This window comes from Ambystoma mexicanum, chromosome 4q, assembly GCF_040938575.1.
Source record: "Ambystoma mexicanum isolate Mex_15411 chromosome 4q, UKY_AmexF1_1, whole genome shotgun sequence".
Classification (NCBI taxonomy): domain Eukaryota; kingdom Metazoa; phylum Chordata; class Amphibia; order Caudata; family Ambystomatidae; genus Ambystoma; species Ambystoma mexicanum.
In genome coordinates, this window is record NC_090928.1 from 143,543,572 (window position 1) to 143,562,557 (window position 18,986).

Sequence of the window (18,986 nt, forward strand, 5' to 3'; positions counted from 1 at the left end):
ATGCTTTTTTTAGCCGATTCAAATTAAGATACTGGCCCAAATACATTAGATTCTTTTTCCCATATTATTTGTACAGGTTTTAACAACTACATGCAGAATGGGTAACCCTAGCACCTAATTCAGAAGTAGGTCCTAGTTACTGATTTAACAAAAATTGGTTGCTTATATTTTGAAGTTTAAGAGCATGAGGTACAGCCTTTTCTGAGACTGACCTAGTGTTTTCCTCCACCGATTTATCGTCTATTAAAGAGACGCTTCAACCACACCGTATATTGAATAATAGAATGGCGGTGAGTCCCCTAGGAGTCATGTATTGCTCTTACAGAGGTTGACATAATAATTACAGCAGTAATAAGAGCTGTTTGTATTGTCTCATAGTTTTGAACAGATTAGCTGAAATTCAGAATCAACCTTCTGACATCTTGTTATTTAGGAAGAAGCACAGCTTGGAAGATTGTGTATACTTGTTATATGATGTTGGAACCCCTGATGAAGTTCTAGAAGATATGAAATAATAGTATCAGAACGAAACATGTCGGGCTAGTATTATCACTGTAGTTACAGTGTCTAATATCAATTTATTGAATAAACATAGGACCCCCCGTAAGCGGGATCCGCTATAAATATACTAGAGTGTTTGGTAACAAATAGCTGTGAACTAACAGGGCATTCCATTGTAAACCAACGCGGTACAAGTAAAACATGATCCACTGGCTTCTTTTAGCTGGTTCGATTTAAATGTTTGTTTTATCTATGTATAAGCACATCACTCGACACTTTTTTTTAATATGTTTGCAATGTGTCATGATATTTGTATGTGTTTTTATGAATTTATGATGAATTAGAATTAAAAATAAAAATTAAAACTTTTAAAAAAATTGGTGAATTTACAGTCACATTTCCTTATTTGTTGGGTGAATTGTTTCCATCGTTCAAGATCACAAGAGACAATACAGACCTTGCCGGTGAAAGCTGCAGATTTCCCACGGAAGAGTTTACTATATATAGAACATCCAGCCACTCAAGGGCAGGTAGACAATCAAAATACAAGATGGTCAAAGGACAGGTGGAAATTTCATGGCACTGTCCTTTTGGAGTACGTTTTACTCTAATTGATATTAAGCGGTAAAATGCACAAGTGTATAACACTGTTAAAAAGAAAAACAATATAAAAGTATTTGCTGCCACCAACCCATCCTGGGCACATCATGCATGTAACCATAAAGTTGCAAAAAACAAAGCTACAGGGACACAAAGCGTCTCCATCACACTTGAAGGCGAGCGTCCCCCAGATAGCACGATCCTCCCCACAATGAGAGACAATAATGGACTCTCCCAAGATGGGAATAAGGCTAAGACAAAGTGCGGGTGAGCTTAAATGGGAGTTTTTCAATCAGAATAGGGCATGCAAAGGACTCTGCAAACTCTGAGTGCGCTCTGCCCGACAATAGCAAAGACAGGCGTATATATTTACAAAAAGCGTCATAAGAACCTACATGCTATAGGGGGCACAAGTTTGTGGGGATTGGGTGGCGACGACTAACTATAGGTGCTGCTGCGATGTGGTTTGCCGTGGACGGTGGACGTCACTGGTTACCCTCGTGGGCTGGGCTGGGCCGGACAGGTCAGCTGGGCTCATCCGGACGGTGTTGTTGTGCCAGCCGTGACCAGTGTCAGTGATGAACGTCTTTCCTGACTTTCTGCCCTAAGGCCACGCACACCCCAGTCATTCAACATTGCAATATTATCTTCTCCGATAAATCTTCCAATAGGTTATTCTACAGGTTAATGCAACACAGGAGGAATGCACCTCGAGTAGGGTCTTTTGGTGATACATCAATACATGGTTACCATCGTCCTGTTGACCGGGTATCATAGGTCGCGAGGTTGGGTCTCAGGGCATGGGACGGGCTGTCCGAGCTATCATGTCTCGTTAGAAGTCATTATGAATGTGTTCCTGTAGTGTTGCTATAATATTGGGTGTCCTAATTTTACAGGGGCCATTAACCTAAGGTGAGCCAGTGGGTCGTGGAGCCTAAGAAAGGGCGCCTTTGGATCTGTGTTTTAAGGCCGGTGTTTACTGCTGGGTAGTAAATAATTCAGGTGGCAGGCCGTGGCCTTGGGTGCTGCGGAGGAATGTGAATGTTTGAAGCGGCTCCAGCCGAATTGGGGGAGGTGGAGCAGAGCAGCACAGGCCTCTGCTTTTTCGTCTGGCAGGCTTCAATGGGAGGAAGGGGTAAATGGCCTTGCATATGCTCACAAAGGTATTTTCCTCGTGTGTTGCAGATTTTAGTGGAAGAGACATAAACATTCACATAATATACAATACTCATTGAGTCTTTTCAAAGCTTATGTTTTGACATTGTTAGTGCCTTTCACATGGCCATTTCAAACGCGTTACCTATACACTAAGTATTTAACAACCACAACATTTTGTTACATTTCTATACATGTGCGGTAAGCAAGGTAGTAGTAAGGTTGGTGGAGCACGCAGGAACAACCCGCTAATAAGACTGACGGCAGTGACACATAGTGAGCTTGGACGTACACACTTCAAAGAAGTTGGTGTGCAGGAAAGATATACAAAGAACTTTACTATGGCAAACAGAGTTCTTCTAGACTGACAGCCATAGAGACCGATCAGTGCTCCCACAATAGATGAGCTACCAAGGCAAGTGGAGAAACATTTCTTCACTTACCTCCAAAAGTTAAGAAAAACTTCAAAACAATAGCAAAAGAGGGGTGCCCTATTGCATTGATGCCTATGAAGGGAAAGCAGCAAAAATAAAATTCTCTCCCAACAGTAGCCACAGGACACAGAACACTCAAAAAGGGGAGAAGAGAAGGCCACACTTCTCAATGGAGACAACTGTAGATCCCCCTCAATGGACATGCTAGTTAATGGAGGCAAAACAGTTTTTGGAATGAAATATTGTAAATTGGCTATGTGCACAGCCATCTCAAGGCACCTGAAAAATAAATTATTCTTATTCATTTAGGAAATTCATAAAGGTAAGGTTGATAAATTAATCGTCATGGCCACATTTGTATGAACTTTGGTAAGAGGATGAATGGATTCAACACGCCATATCCATCCCTATGTGCCAATGAATGGAAAAAATACTTTTTGGATAATTATTACACTGATCTAAAGAATGTTCACCTAAAAGCTAGACAGAACAGATGTAAGCGAATATGGGGGGTAATCAGAATTTGAATGAGGGATCGGATATTTTCAAACAACCTTGTTAGGCCATGAAGATATACAGTTGATTGTCCTTGTTGCAAAGGCATTAGGCAATTTTGATAATACTCTGGCTCACTTAAATAAGTCTGAAAACACCTGAACTTTCATTTATACAGAACTTTCATTTATACATAATTGCAACTTGTTTCATACTCATTTAGATGAGCGATTGGAGAAAGCTGTGCTCTCAGAGGTACTGTACCTGGAGGTTGGGTTTTTCAGAAACACTACTTGTGTAGCGTTTAGGGAAGGTTTTACACAAACCTTTAACCAAACTCATTTAAGAGGAAAAGTTGAAGGCGAGTCCGTCACCCAGTATAGGGCAATGCTGTGGAGTTGGACAATTATTCACAGTTCTCCTGTGAGAAACAGAAACAGCTAAATAGAATATATAGTAGTAGTAGAGTCTCCACTAACAAATACAAAGTTAGGTTTCTCGGGTAAGGAATGTGCAGCTGCCAATGCTAGTCATCCAGAGAATCACCAGGCAGGATTTCAATATGCATATTCCAGCACCAAAATCAAGGCAACTGCATTGCAGGGTACAACTTTACACCGGTTAAAATTAATGGGGACAAAGAGTGGGAGGGAGGAAAAACAGTGAACCTACCCAGCCCCTATAAATGGATGACAGCTAGTGCAATACTAATCTGAATCCGTTATCTTGTGAAAATGGATCAACAAGCTGGACTTGGCTGTAGCTGCAGAAGAATCTTTGTGATGACTTCCACAATGAGGGAGGATCCCCAAGATGCCTCTGACGTGATGAACAGTTTATGGGATCCTGCACATGGTCTGCAAGCATGAAAGCAGAGGGCCAAATGGCTCTGGCTCCAGCAAGTCTTCTCTTCTTAGAAGAGAGCAGAGCAGTCATGTGCCAGGCCCATGACAAGAATTTCACAGCACCAGGCTGCAGGAGATCCAAGCAACAAGAGAATTCCCATCTCTACAAGATGAATGCCAGCTACAGCCCCAACGACTTCAGAGAACCAGGCTGTCAATGTTGGCCATGCAGAACTCTAACCTGGTTAGATCAACCAGTACAAGGGAGCGAGGCCCTGCGAAATCGCTTGTTGAACTGAAAGCACAGCATTTCCCAACCATAGATAGCCTGGCCAATAGGGTGTCCACCAGCAGTCGTCCGGTGTCCCTCTGCCGCCTCCAGTGCTTCAGATTCTTGGCTCCATTGGTTGACTGAAGAATGGCTCCAGATCTTTGAAATCCTGGGATCAAAAACTCAGCACACCCATCAGGGATCTTGAAACATGCAAAGATTTGGGCGGCTGTCATACTATGGACAGCCAGCTCACACACAGACATTACTTCCAACATGATGTAGGATGTATTGGGACAGACTGCAGCCCCATATTCAGCCTAAGCTTAATAGTTGCACACAAAAGGCTATTTCCCTACCACTGGCCAGAGCCTGCAGAGGATGTCCAACATGTGCCCAAATCCTAACCGGAACAAAAGGATAGTGAAGCACATTGACAGGGCTCAATCATGGCCAGGCAATTTGGGAATTGTAGTGCAAAAAAAGGCTGCCAAAGAAAGGCTACAAAGTGGTTATAAATAAAGAGGTGCACAGGAGTTCACCAAAAAACGTAAAAACAAGGTTTTCCTGATTACTCTCCTAAAGGTAGGTAGTGTTACAATAGACAAACTAGGGGCAGGGTCACGCTGCACTGGTAGCATTAAGGTCTGACCAGTGCCGCAAAACTAAAAGTGTTAATACTGGAAGTGAGGAAATGTCCCCAAACCCAAAGACCAGGTCAGGGTCAGCAAATAGTATGCAGATATGCCGAGATCCCATTGGTGTGGATAGGAAAGCTGCAAAAAAATATGTAGAGAGGTAGAGAGTGTAGGAGAAATTATAAAGTGAGTGATAGAATAGGTATTGGTAGGAGGGTATGGAGAGTGCAAGGCACTAATAGTAGAGAGGGGTAAGGCTAGAAATCAGGAGAGGTGTGATGAGGAAAAAGGTGAGGAGAAAGGGATAAGAGTGTGTGGACCTCAAAGTGATAGGAGAGAGGAAGAAGACCAGAGGACATAGAAGGGAGAGGGGTGAGGAGGAAGGAGGAGCGAGATAAGGGAGAGGAGAAAGAGAGAGAGAGAGAGAGAGAGAGAGAGAGAGAGAGAATGGTCCATGGTCTCTTACCGGCACAAGAAAACATTTCCAGTTAAGAAACCTGGGGAGTGTTAGGTCAGTGGAGCCCTAGAACCCTCCACCCCGGCTGCACCCAGAGGGAGTCGGATAATGCTTTTGCCTTTAGGCCATCAACCAAAGTCACTAATAGACAGTAGGGCATACCGATTGGTAGCTGGGAAATCTGGGGCTAAGGGGTGCCTGGGTTCCAGTGGCGGGAAGCCCACCAGAAGCCCATTAGAACACCCTACCTTGTCACCTGACCAGTATAAAAAAAGTGATCTTTAGTACTTCGAAAATGTCATTAAAAGGTTTCTATTTTCAGAGTCTGGACATTCTTAATACGATCTGTGACACAGGCCAGAGTGTCATGATCAGTCACCCATGAATGGCAAAGAACAACGGAAAATCAGAAGGTGCGTTGCAAATTGGTATTAACGGTACCAGTTCAATTTGAGCAGCCAGTTGACTTGGAAAAGGCGTCATTGTAGCAAAACGGTAAATCTAGAAATCTGTTCATCAGGGAGATTAGGGTATAAAAGAACAGAGCATGGGCCAAGGCCAAAGTGACAATTGAGGAGGACATAGATATCTGAAATGATAACAAAACAAATTAGATTGGAGGCTGCACCCTGAGGCTGTTCGAGCTGGGTCCAGTTACGATCTGGCAGATTTCCCCAAAAGTGGCTTTGCCAGCCTGTATGGAGTTTTGAACCCAATGTTCTCAAAGCCATCGCCAGTCCCATCTGAGCAGTCACTACCGATGATTTAATGGAATGATAAAGCCGTGTCAAAGGATGAGTTATGGATGTTCCTCCAACTAGCCACTACGGATGCCTAGCCTGGTTTTCACGCATCCATATTACTATTTTAGAAGTTGCTAGTCCTGGTGTGGAAAGTGGGGCATTGAATTTGACCTACACGGTGTACTTTGACATGCAGTCACTAATATAAGAAGGCTCTAGGTAGTGTTTACCTCCCACTGGATCCAAAAAGCCATCACGTGTGGCTCTCTCACATAGGAAAACCCCACGTTACAGTCTGAAAACCTGCCTTGGTTTCCCCTTTTCTAGGATCTCAGTAAACTGAGATTTCTCTAGACACAAATGCTGTCGGCACAGTTATTCCAGTGAAGTTGCACTCTGTGTCGAAATATTTCCTTCCAGCTAATATACCAATAATACACTTCAGAGGTAGAGTTTCCCAAATCCTTATTTACAGGTCTACATTCATAATTTTCACTGGATTTCTCAATGGCAACGAGGCATTCACCGTTGGAATGTTAGGGACACAAACATATGGAAAAAGCATTCCTCAAGAAAAGTACTGGAGATGTGCAACTAATAAATTGTGCAGGCGTGTACACTCCCGACTGAATGATGATATTAACTATAAGCCAAGACATTGAACTTTAAACGCCCAGCTAAAATACACTTTCAGTCTATTGAGTGCCATTACAATGTTTTGGCGACAATACAGAGTTTGTGCGTGATGAAATGGGGAGATATTCCATAGAAGGCCAGGGTACCTTTGGGAGACTTAGTTATTCACCATCTGCATATCTGTGGCCAGTGGGAGGAGCAGCTCTGGTATAGTTCTTTTGTCATGCATTAGCAAGCCACTAAGTTACCTTTAAGAAGGTTATTTTAAAAAAAAAAGTAAACTGTGATAACTGCTTATCTGCTTGATAGGAAAGAACACATTTACCATGTCAATATATGACCAGTCTCACACTGTGGTAGCTTCCATATTGTCACAAAGATGAGCTTGATCTAGTGATCAACGTCTAGCAAAATTGGAGGAGGAAAAATAGGGACCTGTAGCAATGGGATTGAAGAACTATGAACTCAAAACCACACTGGCTTCATGCAATCATCTTGCCCACTCAACAAGGTGTGTTGGGGGCAGAATTATATATCTTTCCCCAACCAACACAGTATATCACAGGAGTAATGGAGCAATAATTCTTCTAAAGCATGGTTTGAAATCTTCTGTATTCTTACCATCCATTTGAACCAGCAGTTCCGATTTTACCCTCCGGCTAGCTTCATGCTCCTCGGAAGTACCTCTGCGACTGCAGATTGAGTCAATTTCATCAATAAATATTGTTGTTGGAGCATAAAATCTGGCCTGCAAAAGTGATAAATTGAACGTTTCTCATTGAGGTTAGATCTTGGAACATATCTGCAGTTTTATTAAGGAACAATTGTTTCAGTAGGAACATATTTTCTGGTGGTGTGTTTGGAACAAGTTACTTACCTGTAACTGTTGTTCTTCAGCATGGGTCTGGCATGGATTCACATGCTCATGAATATTCCCCGTCGTCAGGCCGGGAATCCTCGGTATAGAAAAAATCAGTATCAGTTTCATTTCTGATCTGTCTTTCTTAGTAGTAACCAATCACTGATCTCTGGGTCATACATGCCAGACCCTTGCTGGAGAACAACAGTTACAGGTAAGTAACTTGTTCCTTCTCCAGCATGGGGTCTGGCATGGATTCACATGCTCATGAATATAAGAATACATAGCAGTATACACATGCACAACCACGGGAGGTGGCACAAGGCTCAATATCAAGCAATACAACAACTCAACATTAAGCAACTCTTACCTCCTCACCAGGCTCACCTTAGGCGAACAGGTTGCGCAGCACTGCCTGGCCGACACTGGACTCCTCCCTGGAATCCCGGTCGACGCAGTAGAATCTCGTGAAGGTGTGCGTCGACCTCCACGTAGCAGCCCTGCAGCTGTCGAGCAGGGGCACACCAGACAGGAACGCCGTAGTAGCAGCGATCGCTCTGGTCGAATGGGCTCTCGGACGGCCGGGCAGCGGTCGGTTTGCCAACCGGTGACAGTGCATGATGCAGCCGGAGAGCCATCTGGAAATGGAAGTCTTCGAGAGAGCCTTCCCTTGATTCACAGGTCCAAAGTTCACAAACAGCTGTGATGTCTTCCGGAAACTCTTTGTGCGGTCCATGTAGAACTTCAGCGCTCTAGCTACATCTAGCGAGTGCAGAGTCCTCTCAGCCGGCGACGACGGGAAGAAAACTGGCAACACCAAGGGCTCGTTGAGGTGGAAGTCCGAAGGCACCTTGGGCATGAAGGAGGGGTGCGTCCTCAGCACCACCCTCGTGTCGTGAAAAGTCAAGTATAGAGGCTTGCAAGACAGGGCCTGGATCTCTCCCACTCGTCGTGCAGAGGTGATGGCCACGAGGAATGCTGTCTTCCACGACAGAAACTTCAACGGCACTGAATGCATAGGCTCGAATGGGGCCCCCATGAGCCTAGTTAGTACCATGTTGAGCACCCACGCCAGGGCAGGGGCCTTCACCGGCGGGAATGATCGGAACAGTCCTTTCATAAATTCCTTCACCAGACGATGAGACCACAAGGACGCCCGTCCTGTAGTTCTGGTGTAACGTGAGATGGCAGCCAGATGTACCTTGATGGAAGCGTGAGATAGGCCAGCCTTGGCCAAAGACAGTAGGTACGGCAATACGTGAGGGGCCGTAATCCGCAGATGGTTAATCTTCTTTGCCCTGCACCAGACAGAGATCCTCTTTCATTTATGTCCATAGCACTTGAGAGTTGAGGATGCCCTGGCCTTTGCAAGAACCTCTCTGCAGTCGGCGGGGATGTCGTATCCTCCAAACTCTAGTGCTGCAGGAGCCAGGCCTGCAAGTTCAGCGACTGTTTCGTGATGAAGAATGGCGCCTCCTTCTCTGGAGAGAAGATCCGCGTCCGTCGGTAGCTTGACTGGTGTGGACGCTGACAAGTCCAGAAGGTCCAGGAACCAGATTTGCCTCGGCCATGCCGGTGAGACGAGGATCACCCTGCACCGGGACCTCTTGAGCTGGTTGACGAGCCGGAGTAGCAACGGCAACGGCGGGAATGCATAAAGGAACAGGCCGTCCCAGGGGAACGAGAAAGCATCGCCCATGCTCCTCGGTTGGGGAAACCTGCTGGCGAACCTCCGGCACTTGGAGTTCGCCGCCGTCGCGAAGAGATCGATCTGGGGTTCGCCCCATCGTTGGAAGAGTCGGTCCACTTGATCCTGGCGCAGTTCCCACTCGTGGCAGGAGCGCAGCTCCCTGCTGAGTGAGTCGGCGATGGCGTTTTTTATCCCTGCCAGATGAAAGGGTACCAGAAACATCCCTTGTACGATGGCCCAATGCCACAGATCCTGGGCTTCCTTGAACAGGGCAGGGGATCTGGTTCCGCCCTGCTTCCTAATGTAAAACATTGTGGTGGTGTTGTCGGTGAAGATCCTCACCACCTTGCCCTTGAGGGACGGAAGGAAGGACCTGAGGGCCCAGAACACTGCGCGGAGCTCCAAGATGTTGATGTGGAGAGTCTTCTCCTCCGAGCACCAAAGGCCTCTCGCGTGGAGGCCCCCGGTGTGCGCTCCCCAACCTTCCAGGGAGGCATACGTCGTCACCGTAACCTGGTGTGCCGGGGCTAGGAAGCCTGTTCCCGCTGTCAGATGAGAGCGGACACCCCACCATCGTATCGCCTGACGGAACGTTTCGTCGAGCGAGATCCTGTCCTCGAAGCTGCCCGTCGTCTGGATCCAGTGGGCGTCGAGGAATTCTTGCAAGGGCCGCATCCGAAGTCTGCAATGGGGCACCAGATAAATGCAGGAGGACATCATTCCGAGGAGGGACTTGATAGACCTCACTCTGGCCACGTCCGTGGCCAGTAGACGTTGCACCTTTCCTAGGATGGTCCTTATCCTTTCCTCCGACGGTGTGGCCCGCCGCGCCACTGTGTCGAGCTGTGCTCCCAGAAACAGGGCGACTTGCGAAGGGACCAGGTGGGATTTTGGAAAGTTGATGGGGAACCCCAGGTCCGTGAGCAGCTGGACGGACTTCGCAGTGTGTTCTACGGCGAGCTCCCTTGTCCTTGCCCGTATGAGCCAGTCGTCTAGGTAGGGGTAGACGTGGATCCCCTGCAGGCGCAGCCGCGCCGCCACCGGTGCTAGGCACTTGGTGAACAGCCTGGGCGCCGATTTTAATCCGGGGCCTTGAACTGGTAGTGTCGCCCTTTGACCACGAACCTGAGGAACTTTCGGTGCCTCTTTAGAATAGGGATGTAAGCATCCTCCAAGTCTAACGACGACAGGAAATCGCCCTCCTCCAGCTGTCCCAGCACGTGCTGGAGGGTGACCATCCAGAACTTCTGTGCCTTGATGTATTTGTTTAGTCGTCGCAGGTCCAGGATGGGACGCCATCCTCCTGTCTTCTTCCTCACGAGGAAGTATCTTCAGTAAACTCCGGAGCCCCGAAGCCTCTTCGGGACGAGCTCGATGGCACCTTTCCTGAGCATCGCCCGTACTTCCAACAGCAGTTGAGGGACGTGATTTTCCTTCCTGGCCTCGGGAGGAATGCAGGGGCACCTCTTCTGGAACTCGAGGGCGTGCCCCAGGGCGTCCAGCACCCAACGGTCGGTGGAGATGGACTCCCACACGCCGATGAACTTCGTCAGCCGGCCTCCCACCAGGGTGCTTCGGCGGGAGTCCGACTCGACGGACGGTTCAATCTTGCTTGGAGGCCGCTTTGCCTCCTTGACCACCTTGGCAGCGACAGCGGGATCCACCTGACTTTCCGCGTCCCCTGTAGGCCTCCTGAGACGAAGACCTTGCCGCTTGACGTAAGTAGAGGAGCTGCTGCCGGCTCCCTTGGAGACACCCTGTCTGCCTCCGGAACTCCGAAAGGGCGGCCGTCGTTGTTGGAGCACACCCAGTGCACGGGCCGTCTCCGTCTTGATCGCCTGAAGGGATTCATCAACCGCCTTGCCAAAAAGGTTGTTCCCATCGAAGGGCATGTCCAAAACCTTGGTCTGAACGTTCTGGCGGAAATCCGTCGCCCTGAGCCATCCTCGTCGTCTCAGGCAAACGCTGTTGCTCAACTGACGGAAACCGGTGTCGGCGATGTCCGTAGCCACCGTAATGGCGTGGTCGGAGGCAATCTCACTTTCCTGCAAGATTTCCAGGGCCTCAGCCCTCTTGGCATCCGGAAGGAAGTCCAACAGAGGAGCGATCTTGAACCACAACTCCCTGTCGTAGCGGGCTACGATGGCCAGGGCGTTGGCCGCCTTGATGGTCGTCGCTGCAGATGAGATGACCCGTCGTCCCATCGCATCCAGTTTCCTACCCTCTGTCCAGAGGGGAGGTTGAAGTCGAGGCCGATGCCCCCCCCCCCGCTTTCTTCTTGGCCGCCGCCGAAACGACCGAGTCCGGGGTAGGTTGCACCCTAAGGCACAAGGGGGCAGCGTCGGGGACCCGGTACTTCTTCTCGTACCGGTCCCTCTTCGCAGGTACCGTGGCAGGGTTCTTGAGGAGGGCGAGCCCCTCATCCCAGATGTCATCAAGAAGCGGTACGGCGAGGACCGTCTTCCTTTTAGCCTTGCGCCGCTGGTAAAGGAACCCCTCCTCCTTTTCCTCGGGGCAGAGCTGGAAGAGCTTGGATGCCCTGGAGATCATTGCATGGAAGGATCCAATCTCGTCGGGCGGGGACGGCCTGGCAGGGGGTGACGGGGGGCACGTCCCGTCGTCGCCTCCGTCATCATCCGTACCCGTCGTAGTCGTGTCCATGCCTGTATCATCCCCGTGGGTAGTGGACCGGGGGGAATGCAGAGAAGGCCGCAAAGGCGGGAGAGGAGGCCTAGGATGCGTCGTCGTCCTCTTAGGCGGTAGGCTCCCCGAAGGTCCTGGCTCCGGATCCTCCGTCGGGTCTGGCTCAGGCTCCTCCGTCAGGGGAAGGGGCAACCTAGTCCTTATATCCGAGCATAAGGACTGGATGGCTGACAAAATGGCCGCCGAGGTGTCCTGCGGCGCCGGAAACGACAGGCGTGAGGGCTCTTGAGGAGCCTCGTCTGCGTCACCGTTGCCCATGTCGCTGCCCTCGTCGGGATCCCTCCCGATGGGCTGGGTCTCCTCCACGACTTGGATGAGCTCCTCTTCAGAGGTCGTGTCCGTATCCACGACGGCCACTCCCCCCCCCCCTTTCCAACGAGGACTTCGTGGGGGTCTTCGCGATGGGCCTGAAAGACGACTCCCTCCGTGGTGGCAGGGAGACTCTGGTACCTGAGGGCGCCTCCACTGGTGTAGCCTCCAAAGGCTGAGCCAGGGCCGCGGCGACATCCTCAATCGAGGTCCTAGCAGGGTGAATCACGGCCAACGTCACCTTCTGTACGCCTGGGGCATTCACCTTCGGGGGAGGTACTTTTGTTGTTTATAGCACATCAGGCCCTCTGAAGTAAGAGACTTTTCATGAAAGAGACTTGGGCACAGAAGGCCCTGATATTGAGAAAAGTAACTGTAACCTCGTGCCGGAGAAGCCCAGGAGTGTGCTGTGCTCAACAGTCCCGCTTTTTCCCTTGCTAAAAATGTGGGGAATGGAGACCCCGCCCATAACATCTTGAATTACCATTTTGTTAACACTTCTTTCTTTTCTTTTGAACCTTATCCCACACTAGTTTGTAGTATAGAAGTAAGGATTGGCAATAGGTTTTTTAGTATAGGCCCTTTATATTTGACTATACTCCACTAGGACTGTGTATTATTATTATTTGATGGTCATAGCTTGCTCCCATCTTCGATTTAGTTTTAGATTAGGTGTTTATCACACTCATTTTACAGTTTAATCAACACCCTTCAACTGTGATCACTTGTATCTGTCTTACTTTGATACCATGCCTTCCTTACAGCCGTCATAACCAGGCAGGGGACAGTACCAGAGCAAGACCAATAGTATTAATTGAAGAAGAAAAATGCATGGGGTGTAGGAAGACATACCCAACTACCACATACCCTACACCTCCCTCATTCCTGCTTCTCCCTCCAACTTCAAGTCCTTTCACAACGTGGCAACACTCTGCATCATATTTGAGGGAACAGTGGCAGTGTGTATAGTGAAAAGGTTATTATGAACTAGGAGTATAGTAGTTACTATGATAAATAACATTTACTTAGTCCTAGGTTTCTTCCGCATACCTTAATACAAGAATTGGCATCAACGAAGTAATGTTTGTAAAAGATTAGAGGTGCAGCCAACAGGCTTTAGGAGGTGGAATTCTCTTGATCTTGTAGCACTATCCATTTCTCTACAGGTGCTACAGATACTTATGAGGACTGGAAAAGAGCCACCATAGCTTTCAAAATGATGTTCAGAAAAATGAAGCTCTTTGGTACGATGAAGTAAAAAACGTCAAACCCACTCTGTATTGTACTCTAGGTTAGCTTTATACTGATAAATAAATTTCCTTTTTCAAGTAACCACTTTCTAGGTGAAAGGTTTTTCCTTGGCACCACTTACCCTTTGCAGAAAAACAAATAGGGAGCTTTTCTATAAAGTGCCTTAAGGTCTCCAACACTAACTACAGTGGACACAATAGCCACCAGGTACAATGTTTTCTATGTAAATAGACTCATATCCACCAAGGACACAGACTTCAAAGGCTTGCATGTCCAATTAGTAAGGAACACAATCACATTCTAAGTGGGGTAATGCTTATGAACTGGTAATTGAAGTGTATTTTGATAAATGGATTAATCAGGGGGAAAATCAACAGTGGAGCCCCAGTTAAGATATGTTGCAGTAGTAGATGGCAGACCAGTATATTCTTCATGAATCAATCATAAGGCCCGATTTAGCATAGAAAGATGCCAAGGATAAGACATTCTGGAGGGCTAACCTGCATGTATGCAAAGTAACAAAATCAAGCTCACATACTGGCATACTGTGATCTAGTCGAGTAATTCTTGGCTACCTGAAAAATAATTTTCTGCAGGGCACCTTTGTAGCGCTCGTGGTTGCGGTACTGTCAGTGGATGGGAATTAATCACCATAATAACCTCCCTGACAATATCCTTTAAGTTTTTCACTGCTGTAGAAGTCATGAAGGAGTGAAATGTAGGCACCAGGGACTTCCGACCTACCTGTTGCCTTCTAGCTCTGCTGATAAAAGCTATGTGGCAGCTCTTGGGCAAACACTGGCGCAGATCTTCAAATCAAGGCAGAAGGCTCCTGCACCTAGTAAAGGAAGGATAGTGTTGCAAGCTCCTCATAGCAGAGGCCAAGCAATAATCTTCAGGTTGGAAAGATGGCCTTGCCAGAAGATGTTACCAGTTTCCTCAGTTTTGCAGGTTAGAGAGATCAACCAGTGAGTTAGCACCAGTGGGAAACAGGGTTAGAGCGTGTGTACAGGGGGGTACTTCCCAACTCAGATTGTGGAGGCTGAAGCCCTGCATTGTGCAGCTGAAGGTTCCAACATTTCATGCCTCTCTGGGGTCAGCGAGGATGCTTTTCTTGTGATCAGATATTTGACAATGCAATCGGATGGCTGTGTGCAGGGCACTGTGAAAATCATATGGCGACACTGTGGCAAACATGCTGTGGACTGAGTATTGTGAACGATCCACTGCACCACTAAACTGGGCTTTGAGCTCCACACAGGACCTTTAGGCAAAGTATAGGTGTTATATGTATGCCCAGCTGAGCCCTCCATTGAAACACCAGGTGAGGTCAGACTATGAGGGGAAGGAGCACGTCTTTACGGCAGGAAATCAGCTGCCACTCAACAGGCTTAGACGGTAAGGGCATCTCGGGTTGGACCGCAATAAACGCTTGCCAACAAAGGAAGGGTTCTGTGAACCCCTGCCAACTAGATGACTAGCCAGGTTGAGATGCATGAGGAAAAAGAATCATCTTACATCTGGCGATCTCCAGTCGCCCACGTGCCACATGCATTTTCCTATTGATTTGGCTTTGTAGCCTGCTCTGTTGGGGAGTGGGGAATGGACATTGGCGGTGCATCGCTCCCATGTTAGGCAGGGGTAATTATCAAAGGTTTGCCATCATTCTTTTTTATATCATGTGTTATTGTTTTAACACCGATTGATATACAGCAGACAAAGAAATACAACAATTCACTAAACTAACAAAACCCAGGACTCTTCCCCTTCATCTCCCTCCCATGACTATTCAAAGTCCTTCTTAGTTATCTGTCAATCCTACCTCCATATGCGCTCCAATCCCACTAAGGTTTCGATACACCAATCAGGCTGGAATTATCCTTGCATGGAGTACATATTTGCCTAAATCTACTCATTGTTCAGGCAACTCCTTTGTTTATAGACCAGTTTTTCAACTTCCAAGTTCCTTCCCAATTTCCCACAGACCATAGAAATTCTGAGCCCCATAAACTCACAATGCCCCTTTTTGCCAAGAGAAGGGCCAATCTTGTACACGTTGAAGGTCTCTCTACAAATCCACAGTAAAAACAGTCTGGAATTTGCTTCCAACCCCCTATTACCACGATCTTATGGCTCTCAAGATCCTCTTGCAGTATTGTTGAATAATGGAGTACAACCAAACCATTTGCATAAACATCCCTTTATCCTTCTTACACTTTACCCATGCGTTGTCCTCCCCATCGTGTGCAATACTTTTGTGGTATGATATTTTGTATCTAGGATCTTGAAGTGGATCATTCAATGTTTTACATTGCGATCTCCTTCGATTAACTTAGTGCACCATGCCAGTCAGCTTAGTCTAATGGACCGAGATCCCTCTCATATTTCCTTAGAGTTTGTCAAATGATTTGGATGTAACGGACACAACCCATCTATAGCCCGTCAATATTGGTTTCTCATCAAAATTCTGACATCACCAATTGTTCCAAAGGGGACACTCACGGAAGATTAAATGTCCCACCCAATTTCCTACCCAAAGCTTGGTCAATTTGTAAATATTGGTAAAATGTCCCTCTATCAATCCATACTTCTCCCTGTAAATCATAGAATGGTACCACTCCACCCTTACCCAGAACATCCCCAACCTTGTTAATACCTAATGAATCCCAGTACCTCAACCCCTGTATAGTCATTAGCCGTGGCAACAATCTATTGCCTCAAATTGGCAATCTCAGGGCAAGTCTACTCCTTCCATGCAGCCTTGTCTGTTATCACTTGTCAAGTTCTAAGTACCAGCATACTTGCCACGGGAAGCACACAGGTCTTTTTTCCCCCCCATGTAACACTCATCTCAGATCCAAAGAACCCATACCCCATCTCTCTATTCGGACGCTGGGTAATTTTCATCAAGAACAACAAATTAATTGTCCCTGGTAATGTTCTTTCTGATGGATGTTCCTCCCACGCATTCCTCATCTTTGATATAGTTTCCTGCTTTGCAGAACTCTCAGCAAATCTTTCCCAGCAAGGGGCGCTTTGTGGTCAGACGTCAAGGATCCTCGAGTCGTCCACTATGGGGCCAGATGTGACGTCAACACAAATTGAGCGCTTGGCACCCAGTGACCTCAGTTGAATTTTTTCCCCCTCTCACAACCATGTTAGGGATTAAGGACACAAAAAAACCAGACATTAAATAAGCGAGTCATAGTAGAGCCATAGGAGGAAGCTCCGAAACCGTGGGTCAAGCTGGGAGGGCAATGAGAAATCCATGGAAGGAACATCCACCAGGGGCAAGTAATTTGTTCTTCTAATGTATTGTGTCCTCCCACGGATTCCTCGTCTTAGAATAGACTCCCATTGCAGTAAGATGTCACAGAGGAGTGAAGGATCGAAGTCTACAGCAATTATGTTGCCATCTGTTGGATGCAAAAAATAAAAAGGGGGGACCACAGGGGCACACCCGTTTAAAGATAGGCAGGCAGTCCTAACCCCTACCCGGAACATGAACGTACAGGGTTAGGAGATCAGAGCATCAAAAGTGTATCAAAAATAACAAATGTACACATGTGTTAGAAAACTGGATCACACTGCACTGCTCCTACCTTGTAAGAATACAAGTCACTGTCTGCATTCCTTGCACATTGGTTGATTATTTGCACTGTATTTATTATTATGTAGGTTAGTCTCTGATTTTATTCATGTATTTTGTTTGTTCCACGGCCAATTCTGGCCTTTTAATATTAATGGAATAAAGTAGTATTTTTTCATTGGATGGATGTGATCCAGTTTTGTAGTACACGTGTACACTTGTTCTTGATACACTTTTGATGCCCTGATCTCCTAACCCAGATGTTTCAGGGAGTACCATCTGTTGGAGGACAGCTCTGCCAAACGAGACTCATTGGCGGGTAGTGTATTCAGGCAATAGTGTCTTATGAAAGTATGGATGGAAGTCTACATTGCAGCACAGCAAATAACCCCTCTTTGAAGAGCTGGGGTAGCTGCTACACCCCTGGTAGAGTATGCCCTGAAGCCACCACGGTTTTGCTTACCCGCTCTATTGTAGCATTCAGAGACACAAGGTACAATCCATTTGGAAATTGTTTGTTTTGCTAATTCCTTTCCTGTTTTGGGGCCGCTATAACCAATGAAAAGTTTGTCTTCCAGCCTAAATTTTTTCGTCCTAGCAATGTAGAAACTCAGAGCCCTTTTGAGATCAAGCCTATGTGTAGTCTCCCTCCTTAGAAAGATTAGGAAGTGGATAGAAGTCTGGCTAACAAACGGTTTGCGACACATCAAACTCAGATATGACCTTCAGAGTTAACAAAGGACATACCTTGAGAGTCAACTTGGTAAAAATTGTAAAATGTAGCTTACAAGACAAGCCTGCAATTCGCTCACTCTTTGAACTAAAGATATAGCAACCAATTTTTTTATTGGATATTTGTAAGGCGCCTATACAACAAATGGTGTTTCAAGGTGCCAAAGAAGGCTGTCTTCCAAGTAAGGAATCTCAGAGGGCACAAATGCATTGACGCAAAAGAAGAATCCATAATGAAAGTCAACACAACGTTCAAGTCCCATGCCCACACCAAGAAGGGTTTCGGGGAGGTGAGGGGGAGTGTGTGTGAGGTCTTTGCTGGATGAAGAAATATGAAACTTACTCGGGTATGTGCAATAGCCTTTGATTGTGGCAACCTGAAGTCCCCGTCGTGCCAAATGAAGAAAGGACAACACCTTCAAGATGTCACATAGAAAAGGATCCATACGGTTTACAGTGATAATTTCAACAAAAAAGTCGAAAGTCAAAATATCGAAAAAAAAATGTCGAAAAAAATTTTTGACTTTTTTTTCAATGCATTTTTTTTTTAAATGGGGGGGGGGGGTTCCCCCCCAACCCCCCTTTTTTAATTTTTTTTTATTTTTCCCCTTTTTTTAACTCCCGAACCCCTAAAATAAATATATAATTAAAAAAAAACGAAAGTCGACATTTTTTTTCCGACATTTGTTTGTCGACATTTTTTTTTCGAAATTATGCCCACCCACCGATCCATACTGTGTGCTCTGCACCAGCTGCAGAGCATTTTCCAAAAGTAGCATACAAAGCTTTTTTTGCTAGCCTCCCAGTCGAAAGCAACACCTCCATCATATCTTCTGGAAGGTCACAATCCCTGTACCTTAGCCTTTCAGAAACCAAGCATGCAGGCTGAGCGTGTGTAGGCTCTGAAGAACCAGCCCCCTTCCCCTGAGAAAGGAGGTCTGGCCTCCTACGAAGGCTATGTGGAGGACAGATGGCCATGTTCAGGAGGTCTGGGTACCATGTTCTTCAAGCCCAGACCAGGGCAATCAGGATCTTGATTGTTCTGTACCGCTTCAACGTCCTGATCACTTGGGGAATG

At 46.9% G+C, this 18,986-nt stretch overlaps 1 protein-coding gene across 2 annotated transcripts in view; it reads right to left on the bottom strand.

The window, feature by feature from the left end:
- Nucleotides 1-18,986, bottom strand: part of KATNA1 (katanin catalytic subunit A1) — a 438,379-nt gene that overhangs the window by 85,157 nt on the left and 334,236 nt on the right. For both annotated transcript variants that reach the window (XM_069607673.1, XM_069607672.1), the window contains one exon: nt 7,397-7,523. In XM_069607673.1, coding sequence (XP_069463774.1) covers nt 7,397-7,523 — 127 coding nt within the window. The remainder of the gene's footprint in view (nt 1-7,396; nt 7,524-18,986) is intronic.